The 22921-nt window shown below is 38.8% G+C and overlaps 2 protein-coding genes across 3 annotated transcripts in view; both read left to right on the top strand.

Annotated features, from left to right (window-relative positions):
• The window catches only part of LOC136236549 (UBX domain-containing protein 1-like), a 224576-nt gene that overhangs the window by 190382 nt on the left and 11273 nt on the right, over positions 1-22921 (top strand). The window contains exon 1 of one of the 2 annotated variants that reach the window (XM_066026741.1): positions 17911-18517. The exons of the other annotated variant lie outside the window; for it this stretch is intronic. The gene's annotated coding sequence lies outside the window, so the exon portion shown is untranslated. Of the gene's footprint in view, positions 1-17910; positions 18518-22921 lie in introns of those variants that run through there. 2 annotated transcript variants of the gene reach the window in all.
• LOC136236820 (uncharacterized) lies at positions 18052-22099 on the top strand. The gene is made up of 3 exons (XM_066027052.1): positions 18052-18443; positions 18607-18961; positions 19991-22099. The coding sequence occupies exons 1-3, from the start codon at positions 18052-18054 to the stop codon at positions 22097-22099; spliced, it is 2856 nt and encodes a 951-aa protein (XP_065883124.1).

Here is a 22921-nt window from a genome sequence, read left to right as displayed (position 1 = left end):
ACAGAAGATGAAGTCTTGAAGCACCTGATTTGTGAGTGCCCAAACGAACAACCTGCTTGGCTTGAATGTTGGAGGTGTTCAATTCTGTGTTTACCAGTTCACTTATTATTTCAGTGTCTTTTTGCTTTCTGCTGATTGTTGGGAGCTAATTCAATAGGTTCAGAAAATGTTATGAAAAATAAGATTGCACTTCTCGTTAGTCAGTAAAATTTTGTAGAAATCTATTGGAAACATTTAAGATCACATTGGAGGCACTTTTAGCTTGGTTATACCTAGTCAATACTGCCAAGGTGCCAGGATGGTATTGTAAAGCTGGTTTTTGGGTGATATTTTTGGTCAGAGAATCCCAAACCTCCGTGACCCGGTGACCCCTAATATACAGTACTACTGTACTGTATGATGTAAATTCTTGAAGTTAGTTACATCTCCTTCAAAACATTGCAATAGTAACTTTTTAGCATTAAAGCTGATGGTTATATCTTCATAGCAAAGCAGTTTTAGTTGCTTTTATATTGGTAATATGTGTATAGTGAATAGTTAGCTATATTATGTGTTCAAGTGTTACTACAATAATAGTATAGCAAAATACTTTTAGTTTTAGTTTATACAAGCAACAAGTTTTATAATTGTAGGTGGTAATTACTTTTAGCTTTAGCTAATTGTATTTGCAGTAAGTACTTTTAGTTTTAGTTTCAATTATTTGTAAACATTAAGTAATATTTTAGTTCTAGTATAACTTTCAATGTAAAAAATTGAGGCACTTTTAGTTTTAGTCTTTTGAAATATCATAAAACTTCAGTTTTAGTTTTAGTTTCAGATTACTAAAAGCAACTAAAACCACTTTTAGTTTAGTTTATATAAACACAGAGAACTTGCACACCACTGAACCAAGCCTAAAGAAACAAATTCTAAGATAATAATGTGGTGTATAGGTTTAATTGATTTGAGACTTAATTGCATCCTTGAGTAATGACTGGATTTACAACTTGCATATTTTTTGTAGCATGTCTAATTTCAATGATTATTATTATTTTTTTAATTTTGCTTTTCTTTTACTGTGTTCTTGGCAAACTAGACTTGTTTCCTTTGAATAATTACTCTATCATTAAAGTAGCAAGTGTTCTATTTAGTAGTTAAATGTATAATGAAAGCATTATACCATAATCGTTGTACAGTGATAATACTTGAGCTCAGAGTTATGTACTGTCAGTTAACTGATCATGAACACTATACTCAAACATGCATGGTCACTAGGGCTTAGTAGGGGTCCAGATAACTGAGGTTCCACCGCAGAAACAACTACAAAATAAACCAGACATGGGTCAAGCCTTAAGCACTTGTTTTGAAATGCTATGAAGTGCTTAAAAGTATTAGTTACTGTGCAGCATTTGTGCTTGTGCTGGTACTTGATTACTTATATTTAAAAGTGCTTATAAGCACTTTTAAGGCACAAAAACTGCCAGCTCTTATCGAAAGTCTTTGATTCAATGAGCTCCCCATGTAAAAGCAAAAAGGTGCTATCACACACAGCCTAGCAGACATGGAATTTTAAATTTTACTGTGTTGCTTGCATGCATTATAAGGCTGAAATATTAAGGGCAACAACAATTTTTAATTGTGATGAAGACAGAATGGCAGAAAAGAAACTACATATGTACCTTCTGTATTGAATCACTTTGACTTACCAATGGGATTGTCTAAACAATCTGTCAAGATGTCCCAACTTTACAATTATATCAAGCACTTCTATAGTGCTTTACTTTGTACTTGAAGCATATACTGGTACTTAATTGCGGCATTTGTGTTTGTGCTTGTACTTAGACGCTTTTACAGATGCTTGAAAAGTGCTTCAAGCCCTTGACCAAAGAGCTTGACCCATGTCTGAAAATAAAACTCAAGGTAGCACATGAAAAATGGTGCTATAAAGCAGATACAAATGTTAACTGGTCTAATTAACTTTGTCATGCACACACTGGGCTTTATCACTACCCCTGAATTGTTATTTAATTTACAAGGTACATGTCTCTGAGGATAATCACATGAGCAACACAATTTTGTTAACTATATAATTAATGAGTGAAAATCTGATGTACAGTATACCCATCAAAGTATTGCATAATTACAGGCAGACTGCTAATTACATACAGATAAAGTTATGTATTTGCTTGTCAACATTCAGTAACTAACTACCAAGTTGTGCTTGTGTAAGTATACAAGTAAATGCACAAAACCGTTTGGAATTTTCAACTAGAGTAGGGACCATAGCACATCGATAAAAAGTACTGAAATAAGCTGAAGTAGTGCACGATATTAAAACACAGTAAAACAGTAAGAAGTGTTATAATCCCTACTGTGCATTTCTGTTGTGGTATCTTAAGTACAGTAGGGATATAACACTTCTTATTGTTCTGCTGTGATTTAAATTGTGCACTACTCCAGCTTGTTTCAGCACTTTTTATCGATGTGCTATGGCCCCTACTCTAGTTTGAAAATTCCAAACTTTGATTTTTGTGCACTTGTTTATTAACTTTTTTTGTAAACAATATTTATTATGACTGGTGAACCCACGCATACCACATCAAAAGAAAGAACGAGTGCTGTGTGCCCCAGCTATATCAATAGAGTTTGAAAAGTGAAGTATCATTACGCTTCGTTGTTAGCTATGTTCAACCCATTACACAGCATTACAAATCAAGAACTGTTTCCTGCAATCCACGCATATCGCATCAAAAGAAATGGTGCCATGCACAATTGTCATCTGAAAAGTGAAGTATCTATTATGCTCTGTTGTCAACTATGTTCAACCAAGAGTTTATAATATATATATTTATTATTATGCACCTTTGGTTCAACACATTACACAGCAGTACGTGGTTGAAAGTACCTCTGCAATCAAAGTAGCCACTACGAAAGTATAAATGATTTCCGTTACAAAGGGAAGCCATCACTTGCTACTGTCAAAATGACACTTTTCATTACAAATATGAATGGGACACAAAGGAAGAGTCCATGAAGAATGGATTGTACATACTGAGGTATGCCAAAAGGCACCTCTTGTGCCAAAGCAACGTCAAATGGTAAAAAATTAAGCCCATAGCCTTAGCCGTTATTGAGTAATGGCATCAGTCAGTTAAGCAATCAGTCAGTCAGTAGAAAATTCCATTTAATATTTTTTTAAATTCTGTAGCAATTTGTTGAAAGTGTTTAGGATCAATCTGAAAGCTTGTCAAGTTTGGGCTTAGTTTTACCTAACCAATATTGCCTCATCGTTGTCAGCAGGGAAAATTGAGGCTGGGTTTTGGGAGATATTTATTTGTGGGCTATATGCCTACACCTTTGTGGTCCCTACTATACAGTACTATCATACCGTATGATAATTTAATCAGTCAACTTTGTCAGATACATGATGTGGTGTGACAGTAAGTCAGCAGTAGATAATTATAAATTTGAGTCTTATAGTTTTAGGCTGTTGCAATTGCACTGCCAACCTTATTATGCTAAAGTTGTGGGAAAACTCAATTAAAAATTTCTGAATCAGTCATTATATTTTATTGTACATTCAACTATATTAAATCCTGTGAAGTTTCACACACTCAAGGTTTCTTTTTACTAGGAGCTATGAATGATTATATCAGACAATGTATAGTAATTTAACATGCGTGGGACACCAATTATCTTACAAATTAGGTAATTCAAGCAATGCCGGAATGGCTAAATCTAAGTCTTTAGACAATGATACATTTTTATTTAGTTGAAGAAAAATACCAAGAACACTTGATTTATGTAACTCTTTTTAAGTTGTATGTATAGTAAGGGAATGTTTTTGTCAACAAAACAAAAACTTGAAAGAGCCTTTTATTCTGCCAAGAGTTTGCATGGCTTTAGCAGCTATTTGTTGACAATGAAAAGAGAAATATGATGAAATCCACATGCCCAATTCCTTTCCCTTTTCAGTATAAGGAATGATAACATGTTGGCCACTTTTAATGTTGACAGTAAAATAGTTATTTACCGAAGTCATATGTAAGCTGATGCACATTGCCTTATATTTATCAATACCCAAAGACAATAATAAAATTTATGTAGAGACCATTCCATGGCAATATCAGGATCCTTCTGTAATTTAACAACATCTTCAGAACATTTGACTACTCTGTAAAGCTTAGTATTATCTGCAAACTGCGGTGAATTAATGTTGAGCAAAATTTGATTCACATAATATTATTGTTATACATATAACAAGGGCCCTAATACAGGTCCTTGAGGTACTCCACTCTTACACTGTAAATTCAAATGGGTACAAATGACCCAAATTTTTCGGTTGTTTCACCTGCAATTCAAATTAAATGACCGATTTTTTGGTAGTAATGACCCAAGGATGTATTTGGTTATTTTAACTTTGTAAGATATAGTCATATTACCCAGATGCCCTAAGGTCTCTTCAACCTCTAGCCAAGTGTTTGAAATAACCTTGCCATCGTGGTTATTTTAACCAACTGTGGTAAAATTAACTCATGTCACAAAATATTTGTTTGTTTGTTTACATTAATTAACAAGTCAGTCATCATTAGTAATAACATAATTAATCTATCTGTGACACATAATTATTCACAATAATTGTTACATACTGCATCTTAATACTATAAACATACCTGATCTTATAGAGTTTTCAAATTGTATATAAAACCTATGCTCTCCATGTTCACTTTTGATTGTGGGATGTAACACAAATGTTATAATGGCCAGTGTACTGTAAATTTAACCATTTAGCTGGTCATCTAATCTGTGCCATAGTAGACATGACCATACACACTGAAATTACCCAAATATGTTATTTCAACATCCTAAGTGAACAGTTATATTGACCTACCCTAGTTATTTTGACCGATTTAGTCTAAAAGCACACCTTAGTTATAACCACTTTTAGATGGTCATTTTAACAAAAAGTTTGTAGTTTAAATTTACCCATGGAGGTTGAATTGATCCATTTGAATTTACTGTGTAACTGTTATACATCTGACCATTACACCATTATTATATAACTCTCTGTTTTCTGGTTAAAAGAAAACTTCTTAACCATGTCAAAAATTTCCCAGTAATTCCATAAGACTTTAATTTCCTTAACAAATGTATGTGTGGGACCCAGTCAAATGCCTTACGATAATCCAAATAATATTATTATAAAATGTCAACTTTCCAACCTTCATCTATGGCAAGAGTCCAATTATTGTATGGCTTAATAAGGTTTGTAAAACAAGATTTACCATGACAAAAGCTGTGTTTGAGTTTCAGATATAATACAGAAAATGGAAATTAAAGCTTATCATAATTAAATTATAGACTCAAATAGTTTGATAATGTGAAAGGTCAAGCTCACAGGTCTATAATTAATAGAAATGTGTTTGGAACCTTTTACATTAATAGGAATAACATGAGCATGTTTCCATTCTGAAGGGATTTTGCCAATATCCGATGAGTAGGAAAACAGCTGGTGTAATGATATTGTTAGAGAAATAGCACAATATTCAAAACTTTAATATTTAGGGTGAATACCATCAGGTCTTGGAGCTTTATGTACATCTAGGTGAATTAGTTTGTCATATACTTCATCTTCAGTGATCTCAATGTTGGACAAGTTTTCAAAAACCATTGGAGTGAGGTCAGGTATAGTAGTAATGTCTTCTTCAGTAAAAGTAGATTAAAAATTTATTTAAAACATCCACTGTCTCCTGATCATTATTGCAAAGTGATCCATCGATTTATGTACAGGTCATACTGTTGCTTTCACTTTTGTTTGGAGTCTACAATAAAAAGGTTTTATTTAGTTGTGTGTGGAAATTAGCAATAAACGATTCTTCATAGTTCATCTGACCCTTATGTTGCATTGAGTAGCATATTTTGAATAGTATGTTGGAGATTTTGTACTTTATATGTACTGGACAAAGTGTGCTTCATTTGAATAGCCTTAATTATCAAGAAAGTTATTCCACTTTGGTGGCTTGGCATTATGTCTTTTTTGAGAACATAATGGAATAAACTGAATAGTTGTGTCAACTATCTTGTCCTTTAGAAGAGTTCAATTGGATCCTATATTATGTTGATTGAAAACAAACTCCCAATCAAAATATGAGAGATAATTATTCATGAAAATATAATCCATTTATACTGACTGATATGTCATGCCCCCATGTGTTGATATGCACAAAATTACCATGTGGTATGTTAATACCACCTAGTAATTTTGTGCCAACTTTGCAGTTAAGAATAATACATTTATAAGGTACTAAGAGTCAGTAAGAGACCTGACTAGAGAAAACTTATAAATTCTAACTATATCATGAGCTATGATGTTATGTGATGGAACATTATGTCATCATTTTCATTGTATAAATTAACTGTAATTTGCTGCTGTGTATTTGCTGCTGTGTATTTGCTGCTGAATGTTACTATTAAGACTATTGCTCAATGAGCCAAGCTTGAGTAGAAAAGTTGGGGGCTATTTTCAAGAAGGGTTACCAGGAAGGGCTAAATCACAATGGGTGTCCTACAAAGATTCTTTCACCAGCTACCGTGAGAGCTTGGCAGAACCAGGAACTTTTGAGGAAAAAGAATACAAAGGTCACAGTGTAACAGTGAGAAACATAAATTACTGAGGCATCTCTAGAGAACTGTTTTATAGAATTGCAGTGTAAGTCTGCTAAGAGAGTAGAGAAGAATGAACCCTTCAGATAGAGCAGTTCAGGGAGAAGCTTACCCCTCGTGATCTAAGAGATTAAAACTTAGGCATCTTCAGCAGTTGACCGGCGCCCTGGACGTACCTACAGCAGCTACCAGAAGTGATATTAAGGTTATGATTATTGGGAAGTTGACAAAAACATTTCATGACCTCACATGTACTCAAATAGTTGTTTCTCAGACAGAACATGGAGAGCAACTGTCAATGAAAACTAAAGATGGAACCTTTTAGTCACTTCACCAATTACTGTGAGACATGAGAAAAGTAAGTCACTTACCTTTAGTCAGGAAGGCTGTAGTGAGAACGACAGGGAATTAGACTTGACACCTCAGCTCACTCAGTTCTTCAGGAAGAGAAGATGGCATTGTATATGGAGCTAAAGTCAACAAAGGGAGAAGTTCACCAATTAGAGGCTAAGCTTAAAAGTGCAAATGATAGGGTAGTGGAGCTCTAGCAAGAAAACTGTGAGCAATTGTTGAGGTATGATGGTATCCTACAGCACAGAAAGAGCAGGAGCTACAACAGGTAAAAAAAGATGCTGGAATCAAGAGAGCTGGAGCTAGCCAGAGTGAAAGCAACTTTTCTGACAGAAGCAGCCATTCCAAGTTTTTGCAGGGATTCCAGAGCTACCAGATTGTTACTACCAGCAGGTGACCATACCACCCAATCCTGTGGTGAAGGAATCTGCTAGTATGTTATATTCCTTAGAGAGTAGCAGAATCCACCCCTCCTGGAGGAAGACTAAGTGTGGCCCTGACTAGACATTGGGTGACCTGCAGTTCAAGTCCTGGGGTTGGAGAGATTTTTTTCCCTTACTTTGGCCCCTTTTCTGTTACACCTTATTATAGCTATAGGTCATTAAGTCTAAGCCCTTTGAAATTAGGTAGGTAATCCTATTAGTAAGGCTACAGCACAAGTTGCTGTTAGCTAGACCTTCAGTGCTGGTCACTGTAAAGTGTTAATAATAAAAAAATAATAATAACTGGTCTAACAAGTGGTGGTGGAGTAGTTGCTGGGTCTTCCCTTTCAACCTCAACCTCATGGTTCACAACAATATTGGGGAAGCCATGGAATCACAACAACTATATGGGTGACAACAACAACCCCTAACCTTTTCTTATCAGGGACTTCCAGGGTTGTTCAACAGCGACAACAACATCTACTTGGGTCACAACAACAGCACTTAACCTTTTCTCATCAGGAGAACACTGCATGTAGCATGTCTACAGCAAGAGTTAAAGTGAGTGACTCAACTTGACTGGTATGACAGAGAAGGGGAGAGGTCTCAAGCTCAGCAGGTAACTCAGCTGAGAACATGCTTGTCTGACATTGCTTTTGTGGTTGGCAGACCAGTATGTTCTACAGGTACTGCTAGTGGTAGTAAGCTGCCTGGTACAAGTCATGCTTACATTTCCCTTCACGGAAAGGCACCCCCAGTAGATCCTTTTACTGTTGATGATGTCAAGACAACCTTTGATGATTGCATGGTTACTAACATTAGAGTGAGCAGCCATCTGGAATGATTGGACCTCAGAAGAATCATTGATACAATTGGCTGGTTATTTGAGAGGTAAAGTAGCACAACAGTGGAAGTTATTACTACCAGAAGAGAAAAATAACATTGAAAGAAAGACTTGATCCTGGCAACCAGGTATTAGCTGCATTGGATTCCTGTCACATGCCACAGTGACCTTTTGTAGGATGACTAGAAGATGTTTTCCAGACTGGGTTTAGAAGGGAGCATTTGTCAAACAAGACAAGGGAAATGCTGTTATATGGACAGCTATATATTACTAACCTTAATGGAGTCACCTGTAGTTTCTGAGGTTCAGAACTATAAGGAACTAGGTATAGCAGCCAAGAGAGAGGAACAAAGACTGGCAGAGCTCAAAAGGAAGCAACAGTACTTGTAGCCATCTGGAATGGTAAACAGAAGAGTAACAGCAGTCAACCGTCATCACACTGTTGGTCTAGATTTAATAAGAAGAGTACTAATGCCACTCAGGGGAAGGCTAGCAATAAAGAAACCAGTCAGAAGAAACAACAGAGATGCCACATTTGTGATAGTCCCACTCACCTATCTTATCAATACCGACAGTGGAAGACAGAAAGCTTAATTAAAACTTCAATCCAAAAGACTAGTAAGCCACCTGGCGCTAACATGATGATCAGACTAATTCCCAGACAATGACAGAGAGGATCGAGTGTATCCCATTGTGTTGATGTAAAGAGTATCTAGTACTGGTGTATCCTGTTGTGTTGATGTAAAGATTGAAGGAGTATCTACTACTATACTGGTGTCATTGATACTGGTTCTGACATTACCATCATTAGAGGAGACCTGTTTTATCATGTAGTTGAGAAGACTAATCTCAAGATAGAGGATCTTAAAGCTCCTCAGCTGAAAGCTTGCACCTATGATCAGAAACCAATTATTCTGGATGGACAAATGAATATGAAAGTCAGTTTTGGCGACAAAACTATTACTACTACTGTTTTTTGTCAAGTTGGTAGCACCTTATCAGTTGCTGTTATCTAAATCAGTCTGTAGACAATTGGAAATAGTGGGCTATCATCCTAGTATACAAACTGTAGAGACCAAAAGCACATCAATAGTGGAGTCATCTACTTCAGAGGATAATTCAGTAGGGAAATATGCTATTCTGTTGGCAGGTGTAAAACTTATCAGTGTTGTGAGATTACCAGTTTACCACTGAATATATAGCCATACCAGTAAAGGTAGATGAGTTAGAAGGATCTGTATTGATAGAGACAGAAGGCTTGTTAGATGATGGTTTATAGATTGATGACTCAATTGTCAAGGTCAACCAGGATGGTCGAACAATTGTTCTAATTTCCAACCGACCATATCTCCTTGAGTGCGGTAGAGATATTGCACGTGCCAGTGAAGTAGATGTTGAACCATCCAGAGATTTGGATGAATCACGAGGACAAGCATGTTTCATTGGGGAAACTACTGAAGAATTAACTAACCTAAACTGTAGTAGCGGACTGGAGTACACAAGTAGCACAGAGGTGATACAGCCTCAACATCCTGAACATGTAAAGGTATGGGTTGTTACCACACTACCAAATGGCATGGTCTGCTCTAATGAACATATCAAGTGGTGACAACAGCAATTGCAAGAAATATTCTTGAAATCACAGAAACATGCAGCTGATTGAGGATGGAGCATTACAGTTAAGAGAGCTACTTGCTGAGTATCATGACATATTTAGTTTGACTGAAGATGAGAGAGGGAAAACTGATTTAGTTGAATTCAGGATTGACATTAGAGATGCATGTCCACAGAGACAAGCTGTAAGAAGTGTCCCTTTTGCAGCTCAACATGAGATATCAGACCAACTGGCTAAGATGCAATGCATGGGTGTAATTAAACCATCAGAGAGTCCATGGGCTAGCCCAGTGAAGAGAGATGGAACATTAAGGTTCTGTGTGGTTCTGTATTCTATATGTTCTGTAGTAATCATTTTGAATAATTATATAAGCAAAGGGTAGTATGTCATCAGTGACAAGCATGTTATCTTGTCACAATGTGTGCATGAATTTGTTCTGTAGGTATGTTAGCACATGGGAGCTGGATATTTTTCCATGATATAGAAGACCCGGAATTAAAAGATCTCGCTAGCAGGCTGCCAAATACAGTTCTGCATAGTCGAGTGGACAGTACTGTTAAGAAATACATGGGTGCCTTTAAAAGATGGAAGACCTTGGCGTTGGCTCACAGGCTGCAACTTATCCCAACCAGACCACAAGATTTTGTCCTGTATTTACAGTATATTGGAGAAGAGAAGGCATCCAAATCAGCAGCCGAGGAGGCCTGCAATGCATTGGCCTGTGTACACTCTATTTCTGGTTAAGACTCACCATCAGCCCATCCCTTGGTGAAGGCAATGTTAGAAGGCTTGCAGCATATCTTAGCAAAACCTGTGGTGAAGAAGGAGCCACTAACAAAAGGCATGATTGAGGCAATGCTATTGGATGCTGAACACTCTGGGTCACTTTCTGATATGAGGCTTGCACCTGCATGCCTGCTGGCCTATGCTGCATTTCTGCGGTTCAGTGAGTTGGTGGAGCTTCGGCCATGTGACTTTTCTATCAATGAGTATAATTTTTTGGTGACCATCCGAATCCGTATAGCAAGAATGACCAATTGAGGAATGGTGATGAAGTGGTGCTTGCTCGAACCAAATCTAAAACCTGCCCAGTATCTAGGCTGGAATGCTACTTGCGTAGAGTTGAGATGACCACTATAGATGAAAGATATCTATTTCGAGCAATCTTAAAAAAAAGAATGACAAAAAGCTTTGAGACTCCGGGCATATAAGCTACAGCTGTTTACGTAGCCTGTTCATCAAGAAAGCAGCTCTGGGTTTCTCAGCCCAGGAGTTTGACCTGCACAGCATGAGGTCAGGGGGTGCCACTGCTGCGGCCAATGCAAAAGTGCCAGACCAGATTTTTAAGAGGCATGGGCATTGGAAAAGTGAAAATTCCAAGGATGGCTTTGTGGAGGACAGTCTGGAGAGTCGATTTGTGGTGTCAAAGAATATTGGATTGTATCTTACACTGTCTGATACAGCCTTCTTTGTGGCTCTATGTGTATTGTTAGCCAACCACTGTGGTGGCACAACTCCATTGAAGAGTTATGTTGGGGAAAGGGATATGTATGTGTATATAAGGGTGTGTGATCTGGGTATGATGTAGGAGGTAGATAGGTAAACACACACACTTTTACGAAAACAATTTCAGTAAACTGGGCGCGCGCCTGGTTTAATGAAGTAGAGATCCAAGCAATAAAAAGTAGTGAAACAAGAGATGACAGTATAGCGCGGTGGAAAAATCCCTACTTTGGCATTGAAAAAGATGATTGTTATATCATGCCAGTGTAGGGATTTTCAAACTTCTGTCACGGCTACAGGCCTGCCAACCTGGAAAGTAAAAAAATCTTGAGATTTCTGTACCTTTATTGTAGTATTGCAGTGTGTAGTAAAAAAAAACTGGTAGATGCTATGCTGAGACCAAAAAAAAAAAAAAAAAAAAAAAAAAAAAAAAAAAAAAAAGGTCTCGACTTTTCTCAAAAACCGTGAGATTCGATCTGCTGCCCTTGAGCAGGGTAGTGAAACCGTGAGACTCACAGTAAACCCGTGAGAGTTGGCGAGCCTGCGGCTACAGGCCGGTAAACCGAATATAGAAATGACTTGAAAATTGGTGTGTAGATAGGCTGATCATCGTAGCAGTGCCTTTTGATATATTGAATAGCAATAGAGTTACAGCGACAAAGTTATAAAGCAAAAACCAAGCAAGTGTAAAATCGCGGATCGAGATACTCTAATAAAGCAATCACTGCGGGGTAAAAAAGGTGTGCAAAAAATGTCGAAAAAAATACTTATCAGAGTTCGAACCAGGGACCTAACACCTACATCCTTAACCACTGAACCACTACTAGCTTGACTGATCGTTTCACATAATTTTTGCTTTATAAATGAAATTCAGAGTCTAGATGAAATCTACTTAGTATAATCAAACGTTTGTAATTTCTATGCCGGCATGTTCTATTAGAAGTCCTCAAAAAATGTGCACTCTATTAGAGTATTTAAACAAATATTGAATTAAATCATGTAATGAAATACATTTATAAGTCTGTCTTCAATAATCATCAATGTATCTACATAGAAAAGAAGACATGTGAGTAAAAACAAACCCGCTCATAGTTAGCCATATAGGTTGGTTTCGGGGCCTTATAAAGTACAAAAAGAAGTGAAATCTACGCAAAAACAGCCAAGCTGTGAAAAAGTGGTGCGGCCTTTAAAGCCTGGATGAAAAAAGTTGTGAAATCAAAGGTGGCAGCCAAGAAATGGCTGCAATGATGTTAATGCTAAAAAAAATTAATAATGGCTTTGTACATTAGCATTGACATCATTGCAGCCATTTCTTGGCCGCCACCTTTAATCTCACAACTTTTTTCACCCAGTTGCAGGCTTTTTAAGGCCACACCACTTTTTCACATATACAGCTTGGCTGTTTTTGTGTGGATCTAATAAAAATGGGTGGCTTAGACTATAGCATTTTCCATCCAGTTACAAGAAACATTTCCAGTATAGCTAGATGTAAAATGTATGAAAAATAGATGCCTTGTCTTGTCAGCCTTAATATATAATAATTATATTATTTTGGTTACAGATGTCCTACAAGAATAACTATAATACCTCCTGGCCAATAGGTTGCATTATTATATTGTTATGACAAAATAATTGATCACACCTGTGCGTTATAATCTTTTGATTGCTGCACAGTAATAAATATAATAATATAATAATTATCATGATAAGTCAAGTTGGTCTGGTAACTCAAGGAGTAAAAGGGGAAATGTAACATCCATCAAACATCAGGATGATAATGAACAATGTGCTATGTATGGAAACATCATGTACACAATATGCAAGAAGCTAGTATATGGTATGAAATGTTGCTGTCATGTGTGACTCATATAATACTGTAAACAACAAAAGTTTGGCAAATTGAAAGCCTAAAAATTTTGTTAGCTATATAGTTAGCTATTGTTCATTATTAGCTCCATGGTAAATTCACTATAGCTTTATTTGCTGATTTTGTCACACTCTAACTTTCATTGTCTACAGTAGATAAAAGGTCTGTGATTTATACATTTAGAGCCCAGGTACAATTCCAATAAACTGTTCTTATGTACTTAGTTAAGTGTTCATATTTTATACCACAGGCAGTTATAGTCTATATACAGTCGAATTCCACTGCTATTCTTCTATTACCTTGCTGTTTGTGTAAACCCATGGGTGACGAACTGGAACACAGTTTGTATAATTATGATGCATGGATGTGGCCAGACAACTGCAGCAGTTTGCTGGATGTTTTCTGGGACTGTAACATGTGCTCTCAGTTGATGGAGAGTTTCTATTGAGAATTGCAACTTCATTTATCTTCTCCTGCCATTTCTTGCTCCCTCGTACCACTATTACACCAACTGCAATATTAACACTGAGTTTAGAAAATAAAAGTGCCCCAAATGAATGTTGAGTGGCATCGTTGCACTCTACCAATGCAATAGATACTATGGATAGCTCCACTCATGGTGTAAGTTATGAATACTTTAAATCGCGATATCTAATATTGCACAATGTGCAAAATATACCTTTTCACAAACTTTGAGTCGCATGCATATACAGTACAGTTTAGCCATTACATTGCACAGTCACCAAGGCTAGAAAAAATTTTTACTTACAAAACTTTGCTGTTTTTACAATTTTTTTGTTAAATTCACAGATTTTTCAGGTTTAATGCATTTTTCTTATTTATCTGAACCTGCTGGGGCTAAGCCCTGTTCATAACTTTGTATAACTTTGAATCATCCATTAGTGCATGCATAAATAGTTACTTATGCACTATGCATGTACCTGTTAAATGATGGTACTTGATGCTACTAATGCAGGGGCGGATCCAGAGTCTGGAAAGAGGGGGGGCACCTTGCTGAAAAAAAGTTGAAGAGCAAAAAAAAAAAAAAAAAAGGTCACAACAATAATAGCTAGTTATCCTTTACCATGCAAATATATTATATCACGTATGTTATGTAAAATAAAATCCTATTTATAGCTTCCTAAGTAAGCTACACTTCCCCATGAACACTGTGACTGCTTTATTAGAGTGATTGGTGATTGACTGCTCTATTGGGGTATCTCGATCTTATATACATTTTTTTTAAGGGAGGGGGGGGGGGGGGGGGGGGGGGTACGTGCCCCCTGTGCCCCCCCCCCCTGGATCCGCCACTGTAATGGTCAACACTCAGTGTTGGGCAAGTTACTTTGTAAAAGTATAACTAGTTACATATTACATACTGAACTATTTAGTTACAGTTACATATTACTCATAAAATAAAGTAACTATAATAATATTACATATTATATTACTTTGTATCCACAGCCTTAAGCTGTCACGTGTGAAGTTACCACATTATCACGTGACATGATTGCGTTGTTGGACAATGTGCAAATCTTGGTTATAAGTAAGAAGCTGGTGATTCATGGTGAATAAGCTTCATTTAGTAGGCTTCGTTACTTCGTTGTGGCTAGGCGTTACTCAGAGGATAACTAACAAGATTAGTAACTTCGTTACTTGTAGTAATAATCCTCCCCAAAAACACTTTTGCTGTAAAAAAAAGGTGCATCCAAGAAACTACAAGTATCTGTAACCCCATGTAAAACAGATAAGCTGTAGAAAAACACTCCATGAAATTAATGGGTAACTGAAAGAGCTGATATCTAGAGCGGCCAAGAATCAATGATGTTACTACAACTGACTATGAATACCAAAGAATACCTTGGCTGTAAAACAGGCAAATAAAAGTAACTGGCAACCAAAACAGCTGATATCTGAAGTGGCCAAGAATAAAAGTTAAGTTGATACAACTTACTACAATTATTAACTTGCAACATTGAATTTTAATCATTCAATACATTCACCCTTGCTACATCCTAAATTAATTCTTTGTAACTCTAATTGGCTGGTAATTAGGCCACCTTTTTCAATAAGTAAAGAAAAAAAGGCGGCCAAATTACCAGCCAATTAGAGTTACAAAGAATTAATTTAGGATGTAGCAAGGGTGAATGTATAGAACACGGTTGAATGATTAAGATTCAATGTTGCAAGTTAATAATTGTAGTAAGTTATATCAACTTAACTTTTATTCTTGGCCACTTCAGATATCAGCTGTTTTGGTTGCCAGTTAGTTTTATTTGCCTGTTTTACAGCCAAGGTATTCTCTGGTAATCATAGTCAGTTGTAGTAACATCATTGATTCTTGGCCGCTCTAGATATCAGCTCTTTCAGTTACCCATTAATTTCATGGAGTGTTTTTCTACAGCTTATCTGTTTTACATGGGGTTACAGATACTTGTAGTTTCTTGGATGCACCTTTTTTTACAGCAAAGGTGTTTTTAGGGGATATCGCTAATTTTTGTCAGTTATATAATTTACAGACCCAATGTTCAAGCCATGGGGGGTGTATGATGAATTCTGGCTTGTGGAGGTGTTGCAACCAAAAACAAATCTGCTGATAGGTGGTGAGCATATAACATACATTCCTATAGTAGCTGTTAATTTTTTATTAGGACAAGGGCCAGTAGAAATTACTGGTCATGCCAAGCAATAATCGCTACAGTCAGGGTAACCAAAGATGTGACCAGATTTCACAGAACCGATCCAAATCGCACATCAGGCAAAATCAAACTAACACCACCAGTGGATAGCTACACTATCGTACTACAAGTTTTGACCCTCAGCACTACTCAAACTACACGAGGCTGGTTTTTACACACGTCTTTTCTGGGTGGTGTGGAGTGCTCAAATGGCGGTTTCAGGCCTTGTGTAGGACCTGGCTTGGCAAGAGTCAGTGGTTTACTGGTGGACAGCCTTATAATGTTGGCCAGACGTGTTCTCTGCTGATTTTGCTACATATCAGCCACTAAGGAGCCAGCACAGCCCTGTAATCTGGTGTCTGGACTCCAATCGTGGTCTGCCTCCATTTTGAGGTCTATCTTTTGGCCTCCCCGCCACCCCCCAACCTCCACCCCTTTGTGAGCACTCGTGATACTACTTCGCTCGTCCAACTGCTCAGATTTTCTATCTTATTTGGCGGGAAACTGTACAAGCAGCTACAAGTACTGGAAGTGGCTTGAAAGGTAACAGATTGATGCATCTTTTGTGTAAATTTCATACGCGTGCTTGCTATCCTTGGAGAGTTATGCTGGCTTCAATTCTTTAAAACCGTTTATCTCGGAACTTCTAATGTGCGATTTGGATCGTTTTTCCAAAATCCAGTCACAGATGTGTGTAAAGTACTTATTTGCAAAGCATGCTTTTCTAGGTGATCTTGGGGAATGCCACCATCGTGAAATGGCAACTTTGAGATTGTATCTGGGATCTGGTAGTGTTTTCAGACAGAGATGTAAATATTCAGCTATATTGTTCAATGGCTGTTCTATTAGAGTATTTTTTGCCTGACTGTTCTATTAGAGTATTTATTGCTTGACTGTTCTATTGGAATATATCGATTAAACCTGCTATGGCCACTGCCATAGTGTCCTGAGGACAACTTGGCTTGCCACTCGTAGAGCTAGATGCTTTGCTAAGGGTTATGTAAGAGATCACAAACATCATACTATTATTTTTATTTCACTACATACAAACACACGCTTACATCATATACAAGTACAAGATGCACACAAAATGTGCAAACACTATACACACATGTTCACAAACATACACCACATATTGGTTGTACTCAAGTTATTATTACATCTCTTGTGAAATGCTCTTGTAGGAGAGATGGTAGTGCCTTTCCTTGGTGCTAAAATGTTCTTGCAGAAAAGAAAAATTGTGTTGTAGATACTGTTTAGTGCCGATTAATTACACATGTCACTCCATAGCTAAGCCATGAGGATGCCCAAGCAAGTGTCTTTGGTGTTGCGACCAATGTTCCAGGTTAGTTGCATGTGTGTTTAATTTAAGGTTAAGTTCAGTGCCTGCTATAGCTAGTTCTTTTACAGGTCTCACTTAACCTTGTGTTGTCATGCAGACATCTGAATATTGTACAAGCTGTGTGGAACAACCCCAACTCATATACACAATCATTGGCAAACCACGAACCACATGCATATGTACATTCAAGCAATCTGTTACAAAAGTTGAAAGCCACAACACAAGCTCATACCGGCAAACCATGAACCACATTCCAGCAATTTGTTACAAACTTTGTTGCACCATGGTATGTGCATAATGATCGATTAATGAAAGCCACAACACAAGCTCCATGGTGCATTAATGGAAATAAATAAGTTCCACCTGACTGACAATTATCACGTGACCTACATTTAGGGGATATCCCTTGGAAAGTCCCTGCACAGTAACACTTCAAGTGAAAAGTGAACACACTTGATACGCTATTTATAGTATTATTGATGACAGTCCATGTCTTGAGAGGGAAGTATAATATTATTAAACACTAAAATACATTAAAGTACGAGTACAGCATTGTAGTACCATAACCAAGGAGAAGTTCCACTCTGTCCAGAACTAGTAACTAACATTATTGTAGTATGATGTAATGTATTGTGTATCACGTGCATGTATGTGCTGGTTAGTGCGTTTCATTAGTAGTGTGAACACGTCTCGGAACCCGCTGTTGTCAAGATCGTCCTTTCGAATAGTTTCGAACCTCTCTTGTACTAACTATCAAATTTTGGTGCTTTATCGGACCAGGGATTCGATGGATGCTCTACAGCGTGCCAAAGCTTCTAGACGTGGTGGGCGCTCCTTTGTGACGAAACTCTTTACCAAGGCCCACGCGATCACTGAAGCAGATGACGAAGTCACTCCCCAGTCTATCTCGCAAGCGGACAAAGAGACTATCGACCTCGTGTTAAGCCAATTGTCAGCGAAGAAACGTCAACTGGAAGAACTGGACCAGACGATCCTCGCAGCGATCACTACCGAACAGGAACTTGAAGATGAAGTAACAGACGCCGAGATGTACCATTTTGAACTAGCTAAGAAGATTGCTACGCTTAGAAAGTTCTCCACTGCATCAACAACTACCCGAACAAACCAGCCAGCACCTCCAACCCCAATACAGCAGGATCAGCCAACTACCAGAACAGCGTGTGGTGGAGCAGAGCAACAGAGAGGACACTGATCAACCTAGTGCAACTGGAAATGCCATCTCATCTATCTCAGTGAGTAATACATTATCGCACACACCTGTTGTACATAATGTGGGTCAGTCTGTGTGTCAGTTACCAAAACTAACTCTTCCTACCTTTAGTGGCGACTCCCTCCAGTTCCAAACCTTTTGGGACTCATTTGAAGCAGCTATACATAACAAAAAGGGGTTAACTGGGGTACAGAAATTTTATTACTTACGGGCACAGCTGCTGGGTGATGCAGCTCATGTCATTGACGACCTTCCCCTAACAGACAAGAACTATGAACACTCTGTGGCTTTGCTGAAGGACAGGTTTGGGCAGCCATATAAGTTAGTTAGTGCACACATGGATGCACTAATGAACCTTCCCAAACCTGCTAACAATCTGGCCAGCCTTCAAGCCTTTCATGATAAGTTAGAAAGCCACATGAGAGCACTTCAATCCTTGAGGAAGTCTCGTGACTCTTATTGTGGGGTAGTGCTAAAATCCGGAACGGAAGGGGGCATGCACATGTGCCGAGTGAATAAATCGTTTTTACAGATTGTACACCGTTTCTTACCATTACGTAGTGAATAGAATTGTGCTGAAGTTAGTTTTCTACTTTTAGGCATGCTAGAAATCGCTCGCTCTAAGTTTCTATTTAATGCCCACTGCATGAAAGCGTTTTGCAATTACCTACATTGAAAAACTATCATTTAACCTGCTACGCTATTATTACTGTGATTAACTCTCGTAACTCATTGCCCATGCTGGCAGACTTCAGAAAACCATCTTCGCTGTTACTAAAGAGTTAGACACGATTATAACATGAAAATACTACAGTAGTTTACCTTTTAGAATGATAAAGAAGCAATTCTACATCAGGATTAAACAGAACTAGATGGATTGGTAAGAGCACAACATGCCACATGGCGGGCATTAAATAGAAACTTCGAGAGCGCGATTTCTAGCTTGCATATGAGTAGAAGGAAATGAACTCTAGCACAATTCTAGTCACTGTGTGGCAGTTGAAAACGATACAAAATCCATCTCAAACGATTTTTCTACTTGGCGCACGCCCCAATTGGTTCCGTTCCGGCTTTTAGCACTACCCCTTATTGTGCAATGCTGACTCCCATGGTTCTGGGAAAGCTTCCTTTAGAACTCAAGAAGCAGTTCGCAAGAGAACACAGTAGTGGAGAGTGGACCATTAAGGACATCATGGCTTGTATTCTAAAGGAAATCCGGGTCCTTGAATTAGGCTATTATTCTAATAGTCATTCACACAGTACTGCTGCATCCTTTCACACCACAGCTAGAAAGCCTTTAGCCAAGCAAGGGAACAAGGAACTGGCATGTACTTACTGTAAGGGCCCACATACTGCCAACCAGTGCACTGTTATCAAAGACCACCAGCAACGCACAACCATTGTGAAAGCAGCTGGGTTGTGCTTCAACTGCTTAGCAAACCATAGGGTCTCTCAGTGTACCTCTCGTAGGTGATGTAAACAATGCAACCAAAAGCATCACACCAGCTTGTGCCCTCCAGTAGTCTCTACTCCTCCCTCACTCCCTTCTCCTGCAAACAGTAGTGTACAGCCACCCCCTACCCCCACTAACTTACAGCCACCTCACAACAACAGTGGTGTACAGCCAACCCTTCCTCCCACAACTAGCAATGAACAAGTATCTTCATATACCATGGTGACTAGATCCACATCTCCACCTGTGTCAGTCCATAGTGTTTGCCTTCTGAAGACAGCTATTGCAACTGTTTCAGTTGGTTCAATCAGCACAGAAGGCAACATTCTCTTTGATGAAGGGGCACAGCGCTCCTTCATTTCCCAAGAACTTGCTGACAGACTTAGCTTACATCCAACACATTCAGAACAAATCTCTCTGTCGTCATTTGGTAACCTGGCTTCCTCTGCTAGATTTCTTCAGGTAGCTACTATTTTAGTGCACACTCAAGATAGGAGTGTTATCCCAATCTCAGTGTTGGTGGTACCACAGCCTGCAGCTCCATTGCAAAATTCTGTGCGGATGGAAGTAAGTAAGATGCCATATTTGAAGCACCTACAATTGGCCCATCCTGTAACTGAAGATGACAGCTTTGAGATTAACATTCTTGTGGGGGCTGACTACTACTGGACATTTGTCCAAGACCAGGTCATACGTGGCAATGGTCCAACAGCAGTCAAGTCTTGCTTGGGCTACCTACTTTCTGGTCCTCTATTACAACCGTCAGTTGCTGTCAACTTGGTCCATATCAACTTCACAGCAGTAGACTCCCAGAACTTAGACACCTTCTGGAAATTGGAGTCAAGTGGAACCTCCCCAAGCACCGTTGACAGTGGTGATAACTTCTTGAAGACCTACATGCAAACTAGCATTGCATGCCAGCCTAATGGAACTTTATCTCTCAAGTTCCCCTGGAAGGAGGACCATCCCTTCCTACCCTCTAATTTCTCTATCTGTGCTAAGCGAACCAGATCCTTGGCTCAGAGGTTAGCTAAGGATCCAGAACTCCTGAGCATGTATGGCCAGATCATTGCTGATCAGGAGTCCAAAGGGTTTATTGAGAAGGTAGATAACTTCAACACCCAACGGGCACATTACATTCCCCATAGGGCTGTTAGGAAGGACTCGGCTACCACACCAGTCCGCATTGTGTATGATTGTAGCTGTAGACAGTCCGCCCACCAACCCAGTTTCAATGACTGCCTTCATGTAGGGCCACCCTTTCTGAACCACCTATGTGCCATACTTCTACACTTCCGTTTATATGTGTATGGTTTCTCAGCTGACTTTGAGAAAGCATTTCTCCACGTGCAGCTTGACAAGTCAGATAGAGATTTCACCCGCTTTCTTTGGCTAACCAATCTGAAGGATCCTAACAGCCCATTCCAGGCATACCGGTTTAAGGTTGTCCTGTTTGGAGCAAGCTGCTCACCATTTATGCTGAATGCTGCACTGACATATCACCTACAGCAATATCCATCAGCAGTGTCTACCGACATAATTAGTAGCCTGTGTGTTGATAATGTAGTTTCAGGCTGTGACACTGAGCAAGAAGCTACTCAGTATTTTCTAGAGTCCTGCTCCCTGATGAGTTCATCAAAGTTTAATCTGCGTGCCTGGGCATCTAACAGTCCTTCTCTAAGAGCTCTAACAGAACAGTACAAGGTTGCTGAGACAAAGGAGACTGTTAAAGTGCTTGGCTTATGCTGGAACGTTGGACTTGATGAACTATCACTATGTTCAAAACCTGAGCCTGTCAGAACCCCAGTTACTAAACGTGAAATACTTCGCTACACCTCTTCCATCTTTGACCCACTAGGCTTAGTTACTCCAGTGACCATAACTGCCAAGCTACTACTGCAAGAGCTTTGGCAGGACAATGTATCTTGGGATATTGAGCTGAATGACACCTATCAGCTAAAGTGGACTTCCATTGTAGCAGACATCTCAGTTGCTTCACAACAGTGTTTCCCGCGGCAGTGCATTCCTAAGCTCGATCCCTCTGCCACAACTCTGCATGTCTTTGCGGACGCAAGTCCAAAAGCATATGGAGCTGCTGTCTACATCTATTGTGGCAACCACTCATCACTACTAATATCTAATCCCGTGTAGCTCCAGTAAAACAACACACACAACCTAGGCTGGAGCTCATGGCTGCAGTCATTGCAGCTCGCCTAGGTTCCTTTGTAGTGAACTTCCTTAACCATACAACGGACACCTTTTACTGGTCTGATAGCCAGATAGTTCTTTCTGGCTCCAAAGTAAGAAGAACCTAAAACCATTCATTAAGCATAGAGTAAAAGAAATTCTAGACATTTCATCGAGTTGGAGATACTGTCCAACCGCTTGTAATCCAGCAGATCTGGTAACCCGTGGACTGACAACTGAGCAACTAGTTGACTCAACACTATGGAGATATGGCCCTTCATGGCTATCATCTCCTTCTGAATGGCCCACCTGAAACCCTTCAGAAGCCTTACTTGTAGAAGCTAACAGTGTAGAAAGCCCTCTGTCATCTATTAGAGTCCACAACACAACCATATCACTGCCCACCCATGGTATTCACTGTGTAATTGACCCCTCTGCTTACAGCAATTACACTACTTGACGTGACTGCTTATGTCCTTCGCTTTGCCCATAACACTAGGCAAAAGCTATTTAAGCTTAGGGGACCATTGACACCGTCTGAATTGTCTATTGCCAATGTTCAGTGGGTATCCAGTGCCCAACAGCTCAGCTTCCAATGATTCAATCAGAATGTTGTATAAAAACTTCTATAGTGTAATAAGGTATGCATATATGTGCTGTTATTGAAGCACTTTTAAACTAAAACCTTAGTTTAGTGTTCTTAAGATCATGTATTTACAGTGACCACATCTACTAGGCCACAACTTGAGCACCATAATATTTTGGCTGCTACCAGTACAACATGAA

The sequence above is a fragment of the Dysidea avara genome, chromosome 10 (genome assembly GCF_963678975.1).
Source record: "Dysidea avara chromosome 10, odDysAvar1.4, whole genome shotgun sequence".
Lineage (NCBI taxonomy): Eukaryota > Metazoa > Porifera > Demospongiae > Dictyoceratida > Dysideidae > Dysidea > Dysidea avara.
This window is presented reverse-complemented; position numbering and strand designations above follow the sequence as displayed.